At 45.7% G+C, this 21261-nt stretch overlaps 1 protein-coding gene across 2 annotated transcripts; it reads left to right on the top strand.

Moving 5' to 3' along the window:
- The first annotated feature begins 434 nt into the window (after positions 1–434).
- On the top strand, positions 435–20162 carry LOC105562888 (cryptochrome-1-like). 2 transcript variants are annotated; one of them, XM_012014035.1, is made up of 11 exons: positions 789–1636; positions 11722–11955; positions 13200–13451; positions 14560–14744; positions 16003–16232; positions 16653–16820; positions 17223–17363; positions 17790–17941; positions 18550–18752; positions 19041–19067; positions 19395–20162. In XM_012014035.1, the coding sequence occupies exons 2-11, from the start codon at positions 11738–11740 to the stop codon at positions 19526–19528; spliced, it is 1710 nt and encodes a 569-aa protein (XP_011869425.1). In that variant the 5' UTR covers positions 789–1636; positions 11722–11737; the 3' UTR covers positions 19529–20162. The 2 variants fall into 2 exon arrangements, with proteins under 2 accessions (XP_011869426.1, XP_011869425.1); XM_012014036.1 differs by lacking the exon at positions 17790–17941 and having other exon boundaries at positions 435–1636; positions 19395–19451.
- Positions 20163–21261: the final 1099 nt, after the last annotated feature.

The raw sequence follows: 21261 nt of genomic DNA, 5'->3' as shown, positions 1-21261 counted from the left end.
AGCAAACGTTGCAGTGTACATTGCAATGCTGCGGAAACATGATAAAAAAATTAATTTGCAATATACACTGAAAGGCAGGAACGATCTCTCTTGTAGCAAAAATAATCTTAGACAGATTCTACAGTGCCTGAACTTGTGAAAAATATCGCGAGTGTACAGAGTTTTCCTCGACTCGATTTCTTTCGAGCAGCTTTTCGACTCGGCCTCGAATACTTTGAGAGAACTTAAAATAAAACTTGTATCACGGTGCGCACAGAAGCTCAGATTACAGCAACATTGCCGTGTACATTGCAACGCTATGCGGAAACATGTGTAGAAAAAGAAATGTGCATTATACTTCGAACGCTGACGCAGCGACATCTCGACGCAATCCTGTGAAAATAACGTTTTACGCGCGCGCGCGTGTGTATTTTGCAGCAACTCTTGCGGCAGCGTTTCGCAAAGCGTTGCTGCAACCTTGCTACGTTACAAGGAAAGTAACATAGTCGCTCGTTAAAATCGCCACGTTTCCTCAAATAGAATGGAAAGCTCTCTCGGGATAATTAGAGCGCCTTAAAATCTTTCGGAGGCTCGTCGAAGGGCCCGAAGGAGGGGACGAGTGCAGAGTTTTCAAGACACTTTCCCGGAGGACGCCTCGGCGAGATGCCTGAGATTTCGGACCTCGGAGAGGTCTCGGCGCGAGGCGGCAGAAACGGACGGCCTCGGGCGGAGACCGAGGAGGAAAAGCGTCCGCTCGGCCGCTCGCGAGAGCGAGAGGCGCTCACCCGGACGGCCACCACGGCGGCTGCAACGTGACCGCGGCACCACGTGACGCGCGCGGCCAATTGGATCTCCCGCGGATCGGCGGTCACGTTGCACTCGGCGTGGCTCGTTCACCCCCGCACGCTCCTGCACGCTGCCCCCTCGTCCATCGGCCCCCTGCGACTATTCGCACTTCGCATATGCGATCGGCTGTTAGCGCGGCGCGGTGCGGTTTCTCGGTCCCGCGACTTCGCTCGTCCGTCGAGATAAGAGGCGGAAGGAAAGAAGAAACGAGGGGTGGAGCGGTGGAGAAAGAAGCCGAGACGCGTCGCGGGTTTGGCGAACGCGCGCGATCGTCGCGGCCGCGAGTGCGAGTGCGCGTTTCGCGCGAACAGTGGATCGTCGTCATCGCGCACGACGTTCGATTCCGGAATATTAGGAGGCTAATTAGCGCGCGGTCGAGCCCGCGAGTGAATCGTTGAATCGGTAATTCAAATTAGGGACTAGACTCGAGAGTCTCCTATGCCGATCGCTGGCGGTGGACGCGCGAGTGAAACGCTGAATTCGCGGCGGAGCCCGCGAGGAGAAATGTGCGTCCGACGGTGCGATCGGCGTGCGTCGCGGCTGACGAACTGACGTCTTGTTTCTCGACTCAAGCTCCCCGACCCGATCGATCGCCCGCTCGCTGAATCTTGTAGGAACCGTAGGGCTTCGCCGCGGCCTCGCCGAGTGTTCAAGAAATCAAGACGATGCGCGCCTCGCGGCGAGGCTGCCACGCCGGCCGCGACGAGCTGCTGTCGTAGTGGTCCCTCGGGTTTCTGCGGGGGATTCGTGGTGGGTCACGTTGTCTCGACTCTTCTAACCCGGCGCGCTTTCACCGGCCGCTTCAACGAAAGTAAGAGAGAAAGCGACTGCGTAGACTCGCAGTCCGCTTGGATAACGGCGGAGCGAGGCATTTCGGTGCACTCTTTCTCCGTCTAAGTTCTTACTACAATAATGTGTTAATTTCAGTTTTATTACTTAATTGGGAAAAGTATACAAAATTCAGAGAAAAAATGTTATTAGGCTATCAGGATCCTCGGCTGAAAATGCGTTTTTTCTAATTAATTGCAAGAGTCGTGTCTTGTTTTACTTGTATTTTGTTACTGCAGAGTGCATTTTAATCAACCACGTTCGAAAACTTTCAATTGCGGTTTTAAAAGAAAAATGCTTCGGTCAAAAGTTGTTTGGTTTGAACGGAGACACATGATTCCAGCGGGAGTCATGTTGTAGAAGTCACCATTTTCAAAAAATTTCGGAACTAATTTCTCAAATAGGACTTGTGCTCTTTTCCTTAGGCTAAAAGTTGTAGATCTCGTTGAGACGTTTTCAAAACGCTATGATAAAGTACTTTTTTAGTAAGTACTTTCCGAGTTGTGAGAGACTCGAAGTTTACAGTACCGTTGGCATTAAAGTCCGTGTCACACTACGTATTGCTGATCGCGTTCGCAATTCAACCAATCGGGTCCAAGGCCGCCTCGTCTGTTTGACTGAAATGTGATCCGCGATCCGCAATCCTCAATACGTAGTGTGGCACGGACTTAAGCCCGTATCAGACTACGGATTGGGATTGGGATTGGATTGAAATTTAACCAATCACAGTAAAGTTTACTAATCGCAAGTTCAGTAACTTTTACTCTAATTGGTCAAATTTTAATCTAATCCCAATCTCAATTCGTAGTCTGATACGGGCTTTAAGGCTTGTGTCCACGATGCTGGAATTTGGTCCAAGTTCTCGTTCCGAGAAATGTGGAACCAGCTTGCAGCTTTATTGAATAGCTGCAAATTGATTGGCTACACATTTCTCGGAACTAGAACTTGGATCAAGTTCTAGCATCGTGGACACAGGCCTTTAGCATTGCCCAAGGTGGATAATGTACAGTGATGGACAGAATAGTCGCAACACTTTTTTTTCTAATGAGTTTAGGAACGTGCATTTAGATTCAGGGTTACGTTCCAAAATCTCCTCCGAGGAATATTTTACTCGATGGCTATTCCGAAACCATTTCGTCTCCGATCTGTTTCTCGAGTAAAATTTTCCACGGGGCAAATGCTTTGGAACGCAAACCTAAATGCGCATTTCTAAACTCATTAAAAAAAGTGTCGCAACCATTCTGTCCATCACTGCACCATGCGGAAGTTGCACGGTACCTCGGGTAATGCTAATGCCGGCGGTACTGTAAACTTCGAGTCTCTCGTAACTCGGAAAGTACTGTAAGCTACGAGCCTCACACGGAAAGTACTTGATAAAAAAAACATTTCATTACAGCGTTTTGAAAGCGTCTCGGCGAGATCCACAACTTTTATCAGGGCTGCTTTCGCGAGAAAATCAAAATGATCCAGATTAAAATGACCTTGCGCTATGATTGGTCAAATCTGAAATTTCATAGCATCACGTTGAAATTTTATTAAATGAAATTTTGATTTTCTCGCGAAAGCAGTCCCGGGGGAAAAATCAAGTTTCGTTTAAGAAATTAGTCGCCTTAAAAATTTCTTGGATATGACGACGCGTATGACGCAAGTCATTCAAACGAGACAACCCTACTCTGGGGAAAAAAAGACAGCTAGCAACCCATTTTGGGGCCCACAGTTAGTAATCGAATAATTTGTATTGTTCGTAACTCTATTCTGGGAAAATTTTCGACCGTTTTTTTTGTAGTTAGGCAACTTAACATTTCGGTTAGTGCCTCTTAAGTGAAAATTATCTTTGCGTTACTGAATATCGACAGAACTAATTGAGAGAATTGATTGGTATTACTTAAAAATCTTGGATATAGATAGAATAGCTGATTGCGATTTTTAGTTATGCGGGGTAAAATTCGTAAAAGAATAGAGTTACGAACAATCGAAGTGATTCGATTAATAATTGTGAGCCCCGCAATGGGTTGCTAACTGTCTTTTTTTTCCCAGAGTGGTAGCACAGTGCAGTGATCAAACATTGGTTAAACATCGGCCCGATATTGGACCAATGTTTAGTCAATGGGGAACTTTTGTCCGAAGCATTTCCTTCTAAAATCACAGGTAAAGTTTTAGGGGTGGTCGATTAAAGTGCGACAGCCTGTATGTAATTATAATTAATATCTTAACTTTATTGATATATAATGCAATTATAGATATTTAATTATATATTAAATTATACAATTATTGTATCAAATTCATATATGTAATAATTAAAACATACACTACGTCATTATTATACAAACATAATCTACAGGTTTCCTCTACAAACACGCTGTGCTTAAAGCTGACTTTGCATGGAAAATGCAACACAAATTTCATTTCTCTCCTCGTAAATTTAATTTCCACGGATATTAATATTTCCAAATCGTTTGAGACTTAAGAAAGTACGTTTAAAGCATTAACTATTTAGATAACGTTAAATAACTCGGATCTTTCTGCTCAACTTATCGCGGTTCTGACAAGATTAATATCACGCGCCGCGGTGTTGAAAAAAATACCTCAGATTTAAGATACATTAAATAACCAGTCAATCCGCAGCGCGTTGACAGGATGATTGGTGAATAATGTACTCGGCGTAATCCATTAATCGTCGCGTGTGGAATTAATAATCCTCGTCACGCCCGACAAGGACGAGGAAACGCGGCATTAAGAATTTATACGGAGGAGAATTTATTGCGGAAAATTCTCCATTATTAATTATGGAATTATCAGTTTCATTAATGTCGCGGGGACTTCGGGTTCCCATCAATTCGGGCGCGCTGAACCGATCCGAAAGTCCAGGAACAGGTGTTTAATCCCCCCCCCCCCCCCCCCGAGGGTTTAACTTATTGACTCGTCTACTTGACGAGCGGATACTTTCGGGCGGGATGGATGTTTCCAACTTGGTCCCGGTTTTCGACCCTTATCAATTAACGCCCGCAGGTCTCGCCGAAATGTCGCTCGCGCCGTCGTTGCGCCGGCAGGCGCGTTTTGTCATGGAAAGCAGAACGCGCGTTTAAGCCCGATCTACAATGTGCTCTTCGCGTCTAGAAATCGGTTCTATTTTGTAGCCGATAAACGCGTCTAAAAAATTTGGGCGAGCTGATGAACTGTGTGCTACACACTTGGCAAGCTTTTCAAGCGTGCACGGAGACCATTTTTTTTCTTAAAATTTATCCTGAAAATCATATCGTGGGACATGGCATTTCGAAGAATTTTTTGAAATTTTTCGATACAGTTTACCAGTAATTATATTGTTAGTAGAGGAAAGTCCTCTATTATGAGATAGCAGGTCTTCAACACCCAAATTCAATCGCAAGCCTTTCCTCGCAACGATTGCACGATCCAACAATGAATTTTCCACTAAACAGATTTCGCTCCAAGGGCAATAAATTCATGGTGGAATCAACTGATGACGCCTATTAATTTAGCAGAAACCCCGTTATCCCATATTAGGATCCTACCTCATAAAGGGAAGACTTTCCTCTGTACATTTCACTAGTAGAATGTATGGTGAAATTTCAAACAATTCTCATACAGTTCTTCAAAATGCTCCTCCATGATTTTCAGGGTAACTTTTCAGAGAAAATTTCTCTACGTGTATCGATTCGCCTGCATAAAATAGAATGTTTCCCGTTGCGAAAAACACATTGTAGATTAGACTTTAGTCGTGCCGTGTCGTCGCGGCTGAACACGCTGATCCATCAAGGATACCCAGTTCGATCCCACGGCCGAGCCACTCGATGGGCATGGCGGACTCGACTCGACGAAAACGTCTTCCTCGCGACGACGTCGCGTGACGAGTTCCCGGGCGTGATGCCTATCGCTCTTGCTCCGCGCGGCTTTCTCCCGAATACGATTCGCACGTTCGCGAGGAAATTTATCTCGGGACGTGTAATATCGGCGGCGATGCGGAAAATGAAAATGCACGGTCGAAATCGATGGGGAGGGGGGGAGGGGGGGGAGAGAAACAAAACGAGCGGCACGTTAAAATAAACAGGGGCTTAAGTGAAATGTGAAAGCTGAATTATAACGGCAAAAATTTATTTATATCGCGCGATAGCACGAGAGTGACGCTACAGGTGGTTAATTAAATTTATATGCAATAAGTAAAATCCCGCTTGTCTTGATTGTATTAATTGTTAGCGGAGTACTCTTCTATCGAGTGTATCCCGGGGGCGTGTAACAATAAGCCGTCCGGTGTGAATTGCATTCGATCTATAACGCATAGCTTCGTGCGCAAGTATTTACACGCTTGCATTAATCGCTGCTGCTATTACACGTCATCGACAACGACGAGCCTGTGCAATATACCGAAGCCAGCCGTCTTTTTAAACATTTTAGCCCCCCCCCCCCCAAAAAAAAACGAGACCGTAGCGAGGTTATTCTCAGTTCAAGTGCGCTCGGTAGCTCATTCGGGTGATTTTCGAAATATAAAATTTATCGAAAGCCCCGAAATGTAACTCGAAAAATTTTTGGAGCGGATAATAAAAAGCGGATAATAAAAAAAACTTCTACACGTATTGGAATCCCGTAAGCGGATTCCAAATATATCTTTTGCTTTTATAATCTCTACTTTTTTCGGGTGCCAGTATTTATATTATTACAAAAATAAAATCTAATCGACAAAAATAGAATTATATTCGCCGCGTTTAATCGTTAGGAGGCGTTTCGGAGCGTCTCAGAAACCGCAGAAATCTCTGGGGAAGGGACAGAGTTCCATCAGTTGTATCAAAATTCTGAGGACTGGCTGCGCAGAAATAAAGTAAATGCGTTCGTGGCAGCTGAGCCCGGATTTCGCCAGTCGTCTCGAATTTCTGGACGGAATCCTCTGCTGCGGTCAGTAAAAAAGACGAGTGCGCGCGCGAGTACCTCGACATTACCGCGGACGTCGGGAGAGCGCGAGAACTCGCTCACTTACATCATAACTCGAGCCGAGGCAAGGACGATTATGTCAGTCACCGTGGCAGCGACGTAACGTCGTCTTTCCCTCGTTTATAGATCACTCGCTCAATCGTTAATTCTCGTACTCCTTTCAGTCCGAAGTGTGCTCGCGTCATTTTCTCCCAGTGATTCTTCAATTTCTGTTAGCTCTTCAGCGCGAGAAGTTACGCGAGTGCAACGCGGAAGCTGCGTCCGCTTCTCGCGGCGGCCGCTAAGAACGTTTCAGGGAGGAAACGAATCTCTTCTTCGTTCTGATCGACGACGACGTTCTTTTTGCACGTCAAATACTTGAAGACGATGCTCTCCTTGGCCCGGTGCACCAAGGTTCATTTTAGCGGAACGTACACAAATATTTAAGGTACGGGGTCCACTTCGGCAGGAGACTCTCGGGAGTTTAAAGTTAATCCTGCGATGTGAAACAAGTTCGCTTCTCCGCCCGCCCCGACCGTTTGTGCAAGTCGGAATTAAAGTTTCTTTTCTGCTGCCGTCCCTTACGCGAAAGGAGTTTTCTCGGGAAAATTTCTGCGATGCCATCATGGACCGACGAGACGATCGCAAACATCTACCGGCATGATCAAGACGGCGGATGATCATGATCGCCAAGTTATGACATATCGTATTGGCTTTAGTGCCTCGTGTATGCGCGAATATACACAATCTCCCCCCCCCCTCCTTCCTTCTCTCTCTCTTTTTCTCTGAGAAGTTACTCGAATAGAAGTTATCGAAGGGATAATTCCATCAAAAAACGATAAATTTCGATTATATTGTCGCTTCCATGCGGCAGCGGTGAAATGCGGCGAGGCGATGATGTAATAGCGGAACTTTAAATAGGGTTAAGAGAGTCGGCAGTGTTGATACTTCACGACGACGATATAATGCCATTGGTACAATTGTCTGTAATAATTTAACGTCTCTGCGAAGAATTGCTGGCGGTGAAAAGTTCTCGGAAGTATTCATGAAATTTTTGGACTTGGTGCAACTTCGTGGTCGATTATAGTCTTCTATCTTGGTCAGTTTCGAGATTTGTGACTTTTGCGATCTAAAATCTCGGAATTCTACGAAATTTTGAAAAATTCGTGGAGGAAAATATCAGGAAATATTAAAAAATCCCGGAAATATCTACGATTCGAGACGAAAATTCTTGGAATTTTTGTTAGTGTCGCCTCCTTGCCAGTTATGTTCTTCTGATACTTTTTGATTTTTCGAAATATACTATACATAGATTTTTAAAATTCAGATTCGGGAATTCCCGAAAATGTTAATAAAATTCTTGGAATTTTTAATAGTGCGACCTCCTCGTCGGTCATGTTCTAATATTTTCTCGATTTTGTGAGTTATAGATTTCAGAAATTTAAATTTTTGAAAAACTCTTGGAATTTTTGGTAGTGCAACCTCCCTGCCGGTCATGTTCTTCTGATACTTTTTCGATTTTGCGGAATATAGATTTCAAACTCTCGGGAATTTTTGAAATTTTTGATAGTGCGACTTCCTCGGCGGTCTTCTGCTCCTGAAACTTTATCGACTTCCGTGGATTTTTGCATAAATATGTTCAAATTTAAAACTTTAGGAATTGCGATTCATCCAATATTTATTGTTAATAGATAAAAATGAGACGGACGCGTCAAGCAGTATTCATTGTCGATATCTCGAATGTAAGTCGCCATTTCCTAGTGAGCTTGTGCATTAGATTAACAGAACAAACGGAACAAATGAAACAAATGAATTTTGCATAAACGTACGTGCTTTCTAGCTAAATTAAATCGGATCAATTATTGATCTTCATAAATCTGCCACGCCATTTAAAGACTGACTTACGTCGTAACGCTGAAAGAGACACGTACCTCCCGGAGACGTTACCGGTCGAACGAATTAATGCACCTCGTACTTGAGCAACCCCCTTGCTTTCCGCATACGTGTCCGCGCCGCGGGCGGAATGAATTCCGCAATAAATTTCTGCAAAACGCACGTTGATTCCCCCTCGACCCCCCCGTGGCTCATGAATAACGCGCCGAAAGATAGCCCTCGTCTGAGGGCTAATCTCGCGGCGGTTTCGCTGCCGTTGCTGGAAAACGACACACACGGAACTCGCAACGGTGCAACGGTGCAGCGCAGCAGCGTAACCAACATTCAGGTCACTCTCGCCCGCCCCGCGGCTCCTCCTCCCGCCCTTTCCGCCCCTGTCTGCGGAGGAACTTCAAAGGATCGATCTTGATTACCTTGCTCTGGTGACGGCGTTCACCCCGGAATAATAAATTGCTCTATCTTTACCTCTACGCGCTGACATTAATAATAATTGACAATTAATAATGAAAGAAGAATGCTGATTATCGGAGTAAATTACAGAAAAGTTTGTTTTTTTTTCAAGATGATGAGACGCATAATATAAATTGTGCATTTTAATTTTCAACGTTGTCGCCCCGATTGAAAATCACATCTCTACTTCCCGGAGCCGAGGACCGTTAGCTACGCCATTGGTGCAGCGGATATAAACGTGCCTGCGGGATAAAATTAATGCACCCGTGTCGCTTTGGCCCCTTCGGTTGCCAGGGAAATCAACCGTATATCGCGGAGACGATCCGCCACCCCGTCGAGATTTCGTTAACTGTCCCCGAGGCTGCGAGACACGGAGCCCGCGAGCTGTGATTTTTCACGAGGCCAGAAGTGATGGCTGATTGAATTCATCTCGAAAAAAGTGTAGTCCTCATTTGTATAACAATGAAGGTTTTATCGAAGAGAAAGAGGGAGAGAGAGAGGGGAGGAGTTTATATAAAGTTATAACATTTTATATATCTAGAAGAGATCGCGCATCTAATCTTTCAAATTGACGAGTGCGTTATAAATGTACTCTTACCCCTCCGTCCCCGTCTGCCCACGGAGATGAGAATTTTTCGAAAAGCGCCTCTCGCGCGTCCCAAGTAAAACCTCCGTCCCGAAATAATGTACACGTGCCCGCACACAATGGATACGCTAATTTCGCTTTACAATGGAGTTCACGACATCGCATGAATCATTGCGCGGCGACAAAACCACGTTGTTGCAATAGTTTCGCGATAGCTCGTCGCGAGTGTCTCGCAGCAAAACTCTGCGCCGCAATACGAATTGAATGTCAAGGATCCGTCGAGGAACGAGTTATTGGACTTATCTCCGATAAGTAATAAAACTCAGCTCGTGGTAGCGTAATCTTGCAAAAAAAAATGGGTTTTTCAAGCACTGAAAATTTAACCGCCGTCTAGTAGTCAATGCCTCCCAGTCTCAAGCGAAAGGTGTCGTTTATCGTTATTAAATAGAAAAGAAAAAGAAAAACGTAGCAAAGTATAATAAATGCGAGAGATAGTGTTAAAAAAAAGCCCGAGATCGGGGGATTATTGCAATTGCCTCTAGCGGTAAATCGACCGAATGGGGGGAGGTAGGCGATCCTCAAAGCGCTAATAACCGTTCTCGTCCCCGCGTGTGGTGAAACGTCAAATCGGAGTGGGCCAATCGAGGCGTGGTCCCTCCGAGGGAGCGCGTCCCGCACAAGTAGATCCGGCGGCGTTTGAGAAAATCGAATTTTCCGCACGACGTGACCCTCCGCCGGGGAGGAAGTTCCCCGGCCTCAAGGTCGCCGTGTGTGCCATGCAGGCCGACTTATTTTCCGGCTTGGCGGCGAAGCGAGAGGGAGGGTACTCTGGGGGGGAAAAAAAAGACAGTTAGCAACCCATTTTGGGGCCCACAATTAGTAATCGAATAATTTGGATTGTTCGCAACTCTACTCTGGGAAAAATTTAGACCGTTTTTTTTGTAGTTAAGGGGATGCTGGAGTGATTCTGCACTTTTGCACCTTTCTAACCTAAAAACTGTCAGTTCACGGAAACATTTGTGTAATATACAAATTAAATGGCTTACGTGTACAGATCGAAAGCAGCTTGCTATTCCGGCCAAATGAAAGAACAATATGGTATCACTGAAACTAAGTTTGTAAGTCTAATAAAAAATAATAGTGAGCAACACACCTACTACATGTACTGTATGTATGTGTTGCTCACTATTATTTTTTATTAGACTTACAAACTTAGTTTCAGTGATGTCATATTGTTCTTTAATTTAGCCGGAATAGCAAGCTGCTTTCGATCATCTGTACACGTGCCATTTAATTTGTGTATTACACAAATCTTTCCACGAAACAGACAGTTTTAAGTGCAGAAGGTGCGAAAGTGCAGAATCACTCCAGCATCCCCTTAAGCAACTTAACATTTCGGTGCGTTACTGAATATCGACAGATTGAGAGAATGGATTAGTATTACTTAAAAATCTTGGATATAGATAGAATAGCTGATTGCGATTTTTAGTTACGCGGGGTAAAATTCGTAAAAGATTAGAGTTACGAACAATCGAAATAATTCGATTACTAATTGCGGGCCCCAAAATGGGTTGCTAACTTGCTAACTGTCTTCTTTCTCCCAGAGTGGACGGATCCTTTAGCGTTTCGGGCGGCCGAGAGTGGCGGCAGGGTCCATTTGTAAGGGCTCCCACGGGGATCGATCTGTACTTCTTCAAGGCTTCGAGGGCATCGTCGCGTCCGGGCTCTTTCTGAGACATCGGCAGCGCGGAGAAATCGAAGACGCTCCTCTGGACCTGCTATGATCGAGATGCGAACTCGTAGGCGGATATCGAATGAGTTTTCACGTTTCCGGCGCGGGGCATTTTCTAAAAGTTACAAGCATTAAAAACTAATCGAGAGGAAGGAAGACAATTGTGTCTTGGGCGGATTAAGCGGCGGGAATACAATTGTCCGGTAAAACTTTGTCGTATCGCACCCGATTTCAAGCGGCACTTTCAATTCTACGTTATCAGGCATCGCGGTTTAAAGAATCGAAGGGAAATCGAGCTTTGTGCTTTTGCATAAAGAATTCGGCGACGAGTAAATTTGGGAACTTGCTCCTTCTAAAACACCGTGGACAAACGTCCCGTCCTTCCATTGTAACAACTTAATGGATTTATTGTAATTGCAAGTGGAACAGTAATGGAAATTACTTTCGCGCGCTGAGTCAACTAATTAAGGGTCTACTCTCTTGGAAGGGTGTACTGAGGAAAGATGACGGGAAGTAGTAACAACGAGATGGGCCAGGGGGTGACCTCGGGAGTTCGAGGCGATGGCGGGAAGCACACGGTTCACTGGTTCCGTAAGGGACTCCGGCTGCACGACAACCCCTCGCTGAAGGAGGGTCTCGCGGGGGCGTCCACTTTCCGGTGCGTCTTCGTCCTGGACCCCTGGTTCGCCGGAAGTACCAACGTCGGCATCAATAAATGGAGGTGAGCGCCCGCGACGTAGCGAGATCGATGCGGCTCTGAAAGTGAAATAACTCTCCCGCGCCGTTCCTTCCGTATCGTTGTTAACAAACGTTGCGACCAAAAAAATGCTTTCTCCCGCAAACAATTCATTTTGTTTCACTTCATTATTTTATTCTCCTCCTATTTCTCGGCTTTTTAAGTGTTGTGAGCACGCGCCACAAAAATATTCCAATATTTTCGCGCGAGGGAATCGTCGCCGCGAATGATGGCGATATATCAAGCTTTCCTTTCGCGTACTACGTTTAGACGATATTGCGGCGTAGAGGGTTTACGATTATTTAATTCGTCGATAATGGCGAGTTTGTTCCGCAAACGGCGCCGTTGATCTCCGTTGCATCGCGTAATCTGGATGCATTACTGCGACGGACATTCGAGCGCGGCTCTCAGTCGTCGATCATTTGTCATGTTGATTAAGCGTTATGTAACCGTTTCCTAAGCGATCGCTTAGATGTTGTCGATAATCCTACTGAATCACGGTTGACAAGGAGGATATTAGCGGCGACATTGACTAAAAATGAGTCAACGGCAAATGTGGACGCGCGTGTTCTTATAACACGTTGCTTTTTCCCCACACGGAGAGACCGATTTGGTTACCACGTGTCTAATTAGGGTTGGCACAACCCCAATAAATAATAATATTTGGGACAGCTACAGCTGTGTGATTGTCACACCCACATTGGTATGATAAGTAGTGGAGGCAATTATATGCGTTTTGTGCAGCAAACTTAGTGAATGTTGCAACGCAAAACAAGGTGGATGCCCCTCTACTATTTATACGGCAACATTTTTATTTTAGTTATTTTTGCCTTAGCCGGTCTTTCCGTGCAATTACTATAAAAGCAATAAATTTAGAGTATGAAGTATTGAGACGCTAACGCCCCGTCACGGCCCTTTAGTCCTTTGTTCCTTCACATTTGAGCCATACGAATTTTAATTCACTATAAAAGCGCTACATCCAATCGCAGCGGAGTTCTTTAACAAAGTATCCGTTCTCCATCTTCAATTTTATACACGACAATTCTCTCATTGCATTACTGTGAAAAGTCGGTCAATAGATAATGTTTTGATATGAGCCTGTTAGCGGAAATCACAATGTAATCTTAGAATATTCGTGGAATCAACGTGTACATCTATTTTTTACGTCTAAAAAAATCATTGAGTTTTCTGCGACGTCCGATCAATTTGCTTCACGTGCGACCCGACAGATTCCTGCTGCAATGTTTGGAGGATCTGGATTGTTCCCTGAGGAAACTGAACTCCCGGCTGTTTGTGATCCGGGGACAGCCGGCCGACGCACTCCCCAAGCTCTTCAAAGAATGGGGCACGACGAACCTGACTTTCGAGGAGGACCCGGAGCCGTTTGGCCGCGTGCGAGATCACAATATCTCGGCCCTCTGCAAGGAGCTCGGTATCTCGGTGGTCCAGAGAGTTTCGCACACTCTTTACAGATTGGACGAGTGAGTCCGAAACATTTTTTTAATTTCGATTTAAGGCTCATCGGGTTAATAATATAATTTAACGGCGTAGACTTAACGTGACAAGTGGTGAAGCAAGCAAACTGACTAGCTTGTAAATTTATAACGGTGCATTTTCTGAGATTTTCTGGGATTTTGTTGTTGCTGTTTACATAAATAGTTAAATTGATCAATTTACTTTCAGTTTTTATCTCTTTTTTATACGTATATGTAGTATTTTTAAATAGTGTGGAGTGTAATAAGCATTAATTGTTAATAGTTAGTGATTAATTCTATTGTTAACGATGTTGATACATTATTGAAATTTATTTAATCAGAATTAGCTCGTAGCTCCCCAGATAGGAAAATGTCTATTGTGTAATAATTGCATCATCCAAAGGAAAGAAATTTCGCAGCGGAAAAAAAACGCAGCGGTTTTGTAGGAACAAAATTTCTAAATAGTACTTGCTCAAAAATCGATGAACACAATTTAGGGTATAAATCACGCACAATTATTTCGACATCTAGAAGCGAAATTGCCCGGCAACACAGTGTTAAAATAAGTGTTTAAAAAATATTTAGCGTGGGACGTGTTTACCGCCGAGCCTGCTTTCATCTCGTCTCGCGTGAATTTACTTACGAGTGTGAGACGCCTCGTAGCGGCGGCTCGTCGTAACGCGACAGCAATTGAATTGTGCAAATATTCTGCCAAGAGGATTCGCCAAAACGCAGCTATTTTGCTGACACACTATTTAGAAATGCAAATATTTATCAATATTTGATGAAAGGTCTCCATTTCTGCATACGTAGTTTGCAGTATGTACGCGTAATTCCGTCATTCCAAGTGTCATCCAGATTCCGTCACACAGTTTGCTAAACATTTTCCTATCGGGGTCATGCGATCTGCAGAATCGTAACTGCGATTCGACTTTGGAATTATAAAAACTCTTTTTAACGAGACATTTATACACCCTTTAAGAGTTAGCTGTCAGCCAGCTACGCGCGCGTTTAAAATGGAGCCTTAGACTGTACCCATTAGGATTAAATATTACGTTGCAACTTCCGCCATTGTCCGCGAGCCATTTCGCGACTCCACCGTCGCGCGTTTCAGGATCATAGAGAGAAATGGCGGAAAACCGCCGTTGACCTACCATCAATTTCAAAACGTCGTCGCCGGCATGGACCCGCCGGAACCGCCGGTACCGACGGTGACTGCCGCCTGCATCGGCAGCGCCTATACGCCCCTAAAGAACGACCACGACGACCACTACGGAGTGCCCACCCTCGAAGAGCTCGGTGAGGAAAGATCGATTTTTTCCGAGCGGATTTTAACGTTTCAGAGTTTAGTTCGACATTCCACGTAACGACAGTGGCTTTTTTCCCGTAAACTCGAACGAACTTGGAAAAAAAAGATCGACTTTGACTCGGCCAAGACAGATTGTTGAAATTGAGGGGTTGCCGGTACGCTCTGGGCATAAACTAGGAACATCCGGCCGGGGCGTTGTTTCGCGGTGATATATCAGGTAATAACGAGATATGCATTTCGAATAGAATATCCCGGGCCGGGCAACTGCGGATTAAGCGCGAGTCCGTCGCGCTTGCCATGGAGAATTCATTCGCGGCAGATTAGTCGATGCAGCATTAATGCGCCGCCCGTAAGGGAGCAATTGGGTATTATTTCGCATAAGGTAATTCATCCCGCGTCGATGGCGCGTTGTAATCCGTAACGCTCAAACCGTATTACGTACTGCTCCGCGTCGCCCGAGAATACGAAGAGGTCCGATCGATTATTAATCACCCCGGCCGATTGTTCTTATTATTGAACGTCGGGCGTCTTAAAGTCTCCTCGGCGCGGCGCGATAGCCCATTACCGTTGATGTATGGCCCGCGCGATATCAGCCGGTGTCCCCTCACTTTCAAATGTCGCGAGTTATTCCGTCATCTCGCTCTTCTCATTGTTATCAAATGTCACGCGCGTATCCCGAAGGCTTTCCGGCCTTCTTCTCCTTGCGACTCTCCACAATGCCGATGCGAGGAGGCAAGAACGTCGAGCAACTTTGTGCTGTCCACGGAATGTCTACGACTCTTTAATTTTAGCGACAGATTCCTCGATCGATGTTACCAGTCGACTTTTTTTTAATAAGACTGCCGAGGCGTCATTCGAGCGCAGAGCAACCGAAAACACGGTGCCTTTTATGTAATAAGTTTTCCGCGACGCACAGTTAAGTAGCAATTCGTTGTTGTACACAATCAAATTTTTATTTTCGAAATTTCCATGTTTTAGTTAAAATTATGCGTCGAGACATTTGGCGTCATCGAATAAATTGCAATAAGTGAAGCTCGAAAGATCTCTTTACCAGAGATTCAAGCAGTCATAAAAAAATTTGCTTTTGAACGAAATCGAATTAGTGGACGCGAATTTCGCAGCGAGTCGATACGAAAATCAAAATGACGGAGGTAACAAAAAATCGAGTGAACTCGTCGAACTTGCGGGGAAAAATGGAATGCTACTTTGCCTCTGTACAAGCCCCCGGGTTTTTTATTACGGTTGTAGGCTTCGATACGGAAAATCTGCTGCCGCCGGTGTGGGTCGGCGGCGAGAGCGAGGCCCTGGCTAGGCTCGAACGTCACCTCGAGAGGAAGGCATGGGTGGCGAGCTTCGGCAGGCCGAAGATGACACCGCAGTCCTTATTACCGAGCCAGACCGGGCTCTCGCCCTACCTGCGATTCGGCTGTCTCAGCACGCGGCTGTTCTACTATCAGCTCACCGATCTGTACAAAAAGGTACGCGACCTGTTGGCGAGACGATAACGCGGGATGCTGTTTATCGTGAAATATGCCAGCAGCTTTCCCCGGGAGCTTCTCTCGCCCAAGTTTCCTTCTCCGCCGCTCCGAAACTTCGAGATAATAATTAAACGAAACTTCGGGGGACTCGTTAATTGCGCCGCGAGATTTTTATTTCCACGTGGAGTCGCGAAAGCTGTTCCCTACGAGAGGTTTCCCGGTTATGAGGGAATAATGTCCTCGCGTTGTTTCTCAGCGAGTATTATGTTAACGAGACTTTTTTTTCATCCTGTTTCCGCGCATTCTTTGTTCTTAAAGCGACGCTGTTACTATTATCGTTTTACCAAGACACCTTTCGTCTCTCAGCAGTTTTGGAAGCGAACGATCAGTTCGGCTTCCCCGGTAACGATACTGTTTCAGATAAAGAAAGCGGTGCCGCCGCTGTCGTTGCACGGGCAGCTTCTGTGGCGCGAGTTCTTTTACTGCGCCGCGACGAAGAATCCGAATTTCGATCGGATGCACGGCAATCCGATCTGCGTGCAAATACCGTGGGACAGGAACGTGGAGGCGCTCGCAAAATGGGCGAACGTGAGTGAGATCTCGCGCGATCGCAGACGGAGGTCGCCTTTGCTACGCAATTTCGCTCGCACCGCGTGGATCCAGCAAAGCGTTAATGAACAGTTGAAAAATTTTTGTGTTAATTTTTGTGTTAATTTAACATAATATGGATATGTTAAATGATCACACTAATACTCTGCTAATATTTTAACACAAAATAATTTGCCTCTATTTTGTGTGTACGGAACAATTATTTAATAAACTGAAAATATCGGTTGCATTAGGGAGATGATGCAAAAATTGGACTGAAAAAGATCCCCCGGGCGAAGGGAATCGTCTTGTGTAACGCTTCGTTTTTGTATTTATCGCGGCAGCGAAATTGCTGAGTTTCGAAGATTTTACGATCGTGCTAAAACCTCCCTCTTGCGCCAGGGTCAGACGGGATTTCCGTGGATTGATGCGATCATGACGCAGCTGCGGGAAGAGGGTTGGATACATCACCTGGCCAGACACGCGGTGGCTTGCTTCCTGACCAGGGGCGACCTTTGGATCTCATGGGAGGAAGGAATGAAGGTAAAATGTCACGGCATGTCTAGCATTTCAATCGACACGCGTTCAGTTTCTCTCTCTCTCTCTCTCTCCCTCTCTCTCTCTCTCTCTATCCATTTTGTTCTTATCATTAATATACAGACATCGTAAGAATATTTCTTGTTGCGAGATCCTTTTCCCGGAAATACGTGCGGTGCATCCGCTAATATAATATCTCTCCAGTTGGAAAATAAGTAAATAAACCGGTCGCTCTGCCAGAGCGTATACCCAACAATAAGTCATGTTCCATTCGCCGGAATAAGAAATGAAATTAACGAGATGTCCGTTTAATTATGTTAACTAAGGAGCGTTAAACGGCTAGATCCTAATGTTGAATAATCGCAAAGTTACTTCGCAATATTTACCGGCTGTCCTTCTACTTCGCATTGAAATCTAATGTCCTTCTTTGAGGTGTTCGACGAGCTTCTCTTAGACGCCGACTGGTCCGTCAATGCCGGCATGTGGATGTGGCTGTCGTGCAGCTCGTTCTTCCAGCAGTTTTTCCATTGCTACTGCCCCGTGCGATTCGGCCGGAAAGCGGACCCGAACGGCGACTATATCAAGTATATCGATTAAAACAAGTATTGAAAATATTGTTTTCGAAATGAAAAATGAAACGCGCGAGTGCGACGTACGCGCGGGAGATTCCGGAAAGAATTTCGGACGGGCGCGTCCAGCGGCCGGTTTTGCCCCCCCCCCCCGGCTATCGAAATAACGAAATTTACGCTAACGATCGCGTGCACGATGCTATCGGTGCAGTGATTAACGCTCGCGCGATGGCCGGACTAATGGAAATTTTAATCCTGATTGATCTTAATTTGTAACGTATCAGGCGTTAATCTGAGCGGAGCTGAATTCAGCCCCGCAAGATAGATGGAACGTTAAACAGCTCTTAGCTCCATTAGAGCTTAATCGTGCAAAAGATCACCGTGACGAATCGTCGGCGACGACAGCGTTCGACGATCAGACTGTCAATATTTTTGCAGAATAATGTATTCCCTCGACATTCTCGCGAGAACTCAAACAACCGCGGACGCGTTCTACTTATCTTCTCCGCTTTCCACTTCGTTTTCCCAAGTAATATTCGTAAATGATATCGCGTGCACGAGGGGCGTTCACGTATCAGCGATTGTTGTCTCGGGATAAAAGTCTATCCTTTTCCCGTGATCAGGCGCTACCTACCGGTGCTGAAGAACTTCCCGACCAGGTACATCCACGAGCCCTGGAACGCGCCGCTCAGCATACAGCACGCCGCCAAGTGCATCATCGGCAAGGAGTACTCGTTGCCGATGGTCAACCACAGCAAGAGCTCGCGCATCAACATCGAGCGGATGAAGCAGGTGTACCAGCAACTGAACAAGTATCGCGGTAACGGTGAGTAAAACTCGATTGACTCGGCGACACGCTGAACTTCGCCCCTCGATTCTTCCTTCCGGCGTGGTCTTCAATTCTGACCGGCACTGGTACGCGACTCCCTTTTGGGCTGCGTTCGGAAACATCACCCGAGTGCCCCAGTGTGTCATTTTATTTAACATACGGCGAGCAACAAGAATAGAATGGTACGCTGGGGCAGATACTTGGGTGTTTCTGAATGCAGCCTTGGCGAGAACCCCGAGTTATATTTTTTTAAGTGACGATTAACCGACATTTGTTTTTCGCTAGGAACCTCGTTCAAGGGAGAGAACATCGGTGAGTAAACTTTCGATTGGTAATGTGATTAATTATCGCGTCGCGGCAGATGCACGGATAGGAAAGTGTAGCCGAAAACTGCACGTGGCAACTAGATTTCAGTCGTAAAATACGAACGGCTAATATTTAATGGTGACAACTAAATATCTGGCTATTAGGTGCGACAGCAAACAGTTTGCCGTGCTTTGGAAATTTACGGCTACGGCAGGAAAATATTTTTAGCAAACCACCATTAGCTACGGCAGCGAAACTATTTTACAGCGTACGATGTTAGAATAATGAATATTAATAATGTGATGTGCGAGTGATACGCGTGGCTTGTTCAAGGCTTGCTGAACGCATTGCTGGCACCGCCGGCAAAGGACAGCGACGAGGAGAAGAGGAAGCAGGACTCGTCGAATCGGGAGAACGAGCAGAAAATGGAGACCATCAGCAGTCCCACGCAACAGCAACAGCAATAGCAGCGGCAGAGGTAGTAGCGACAGTCGGTATAGCGATCTGGCTAATTCGTTAACGTGATAACGCTATTCTTTTATGGATCTTAAAAGCGACAAAATTCCAAACGAGTTCTACATCTAATCATTTTTCTCGACTGGCCCTAACCAGCCCCGAACACCGGCTGTAATGATCGACATAATCGGTGCCTTTTTTATCTCGATTTACTCCTCAGTGTCATCGGGTATTAGTCGCCGCGTGTAGCAAATTCTACAAGTCATGTCGACGTATTGATATTAGGTATGTGTAAAATTTTTATACTTTTCGCGACTCCGAGCGACAGTTGTTGAAAGGTAGTGGAAAATTCGATATCAAATATCCGCAGACCCGCGACGAGGGACCGCGCTATTTTTTTAACATTTGCGGAGAGTGCGATAGGCGTTTTAGCGGCGGGCCGTCTTGGCGGGCGTGTTACTAGAGCGAATCTAACGTTCGTTGAGACGAGAGAGTGTCCGTTAATTCGTACTCCGTCACACATGTTATATGTGCAACTTTAACAATGCTTCCCGCGACGTATCGATTAACAACTGTACCGTCTAGATTTTTTATGGCTGTAAAACACGATTGTAAATAACGAATAAAAACGTACGTTTCACAGGACATTATCCGTGCGGCGACGTCACTTACCTTTCTCCAGGGCGTCGTCCCTTTCCCGTTGAGCGCCGCGCGTCCCCGGCGCAACTTTAGATAACCGGACAACGGATAAGCGCGCGCGGAAAACGTAACGGAGACACATCGCCCGTGTAATCGCAGCGCTGGAATGAACTTCGGTCGACTTGACAAAATGAACATTTAATGGTCTAATCTGTCACACTTTGCGCTTTAATGGTACCTCAATCCGGAGATCCTCGATGCAGCTCGACGGGTACCGCCTTTCTGCTACAAAAAGTTGATAACACGGTTTGTCACGGCTATTGTGTATATCACTATTGCCCACGCGCTTATAACGCTAGACTGAAGCTCGATGCACGCACTCGTCGTTTCGAGACTCGCCTAATTGAAACGTTCACGACGATCCGTCACGCGACGGTGCGCTCTTCCGTTTACAAACGGGCACGGTACAACGCATCGCGCGTTCTAACTCGCGGCTTCGTTATCATATAAGAAGGGAGGAACGAAAAGAGAGAGAAAAAAAAAGGAATATACAATAATGAAACACACGGGACTCGTATACGCACACGCAATATGCAATATCGCAATTACGCGTATATGTTTTTGCCGGGATGCGCGTATACCTCTCTCTCTTTCTCTTGCTCGCTCTCTTTCCCTCTCTCTCTCTCTCTCTCTCTCTCTCTCTCTCTCTCTCTCTCTCTCTCTCTCTCTCTCGCTCTCGCTCTCTCGCTCTCTCGTCGACGCCGGCGGACAGAACTCATGCCACACAGTCGGTTTTTCTTTATTTTTTTCATGTCAACAAATGATATATTTTAGTGCCTATAGTACTTATGGTTTTACAGTACATTTCTCATTAGATTTAAACAATTACAAATGAACATTCCCAACACTCAAAAACGGAACTAATGTTTCTCACGCATCATCTCGCTCTCTCTCTCTCTTTCTTCACGCACTCGCGCTTTCACTTTTCTCTCATTTTCTCCTTCATTCTCTCGGCTCTCTCTCTCTCTCTCTCTCTCTCTCTCTCTCTCTCTCTCTCTCTCTCTCTCTCGCTCGCTCGCTCGCTCGCTCTCGTGCACTCTTTCTC

This window comes from Vollenhovia emeryi, unplaced genomic scaffold (genome assembly GCF_000949405.1).
Source record: "Vollenhovia emeryi isolate VEMERY1.0 unplaced genomic scaffold, V.emery_V1.0 DF939182.1, whole genome shotgun sequence".
In the NCBI taxonomy this organism is placed as follows: Eukaryota; Metazoa; Arthropoda; class Insecta; order Hymenoptera; family Formicidae; genus Vollenhovia; species Vollenhovia emeryi.
The sequence above is the reverse complement of the archived record's forward strand: the minus strand, read 5'-3'. Positions and strand labels throughout refer to the sequence as shown.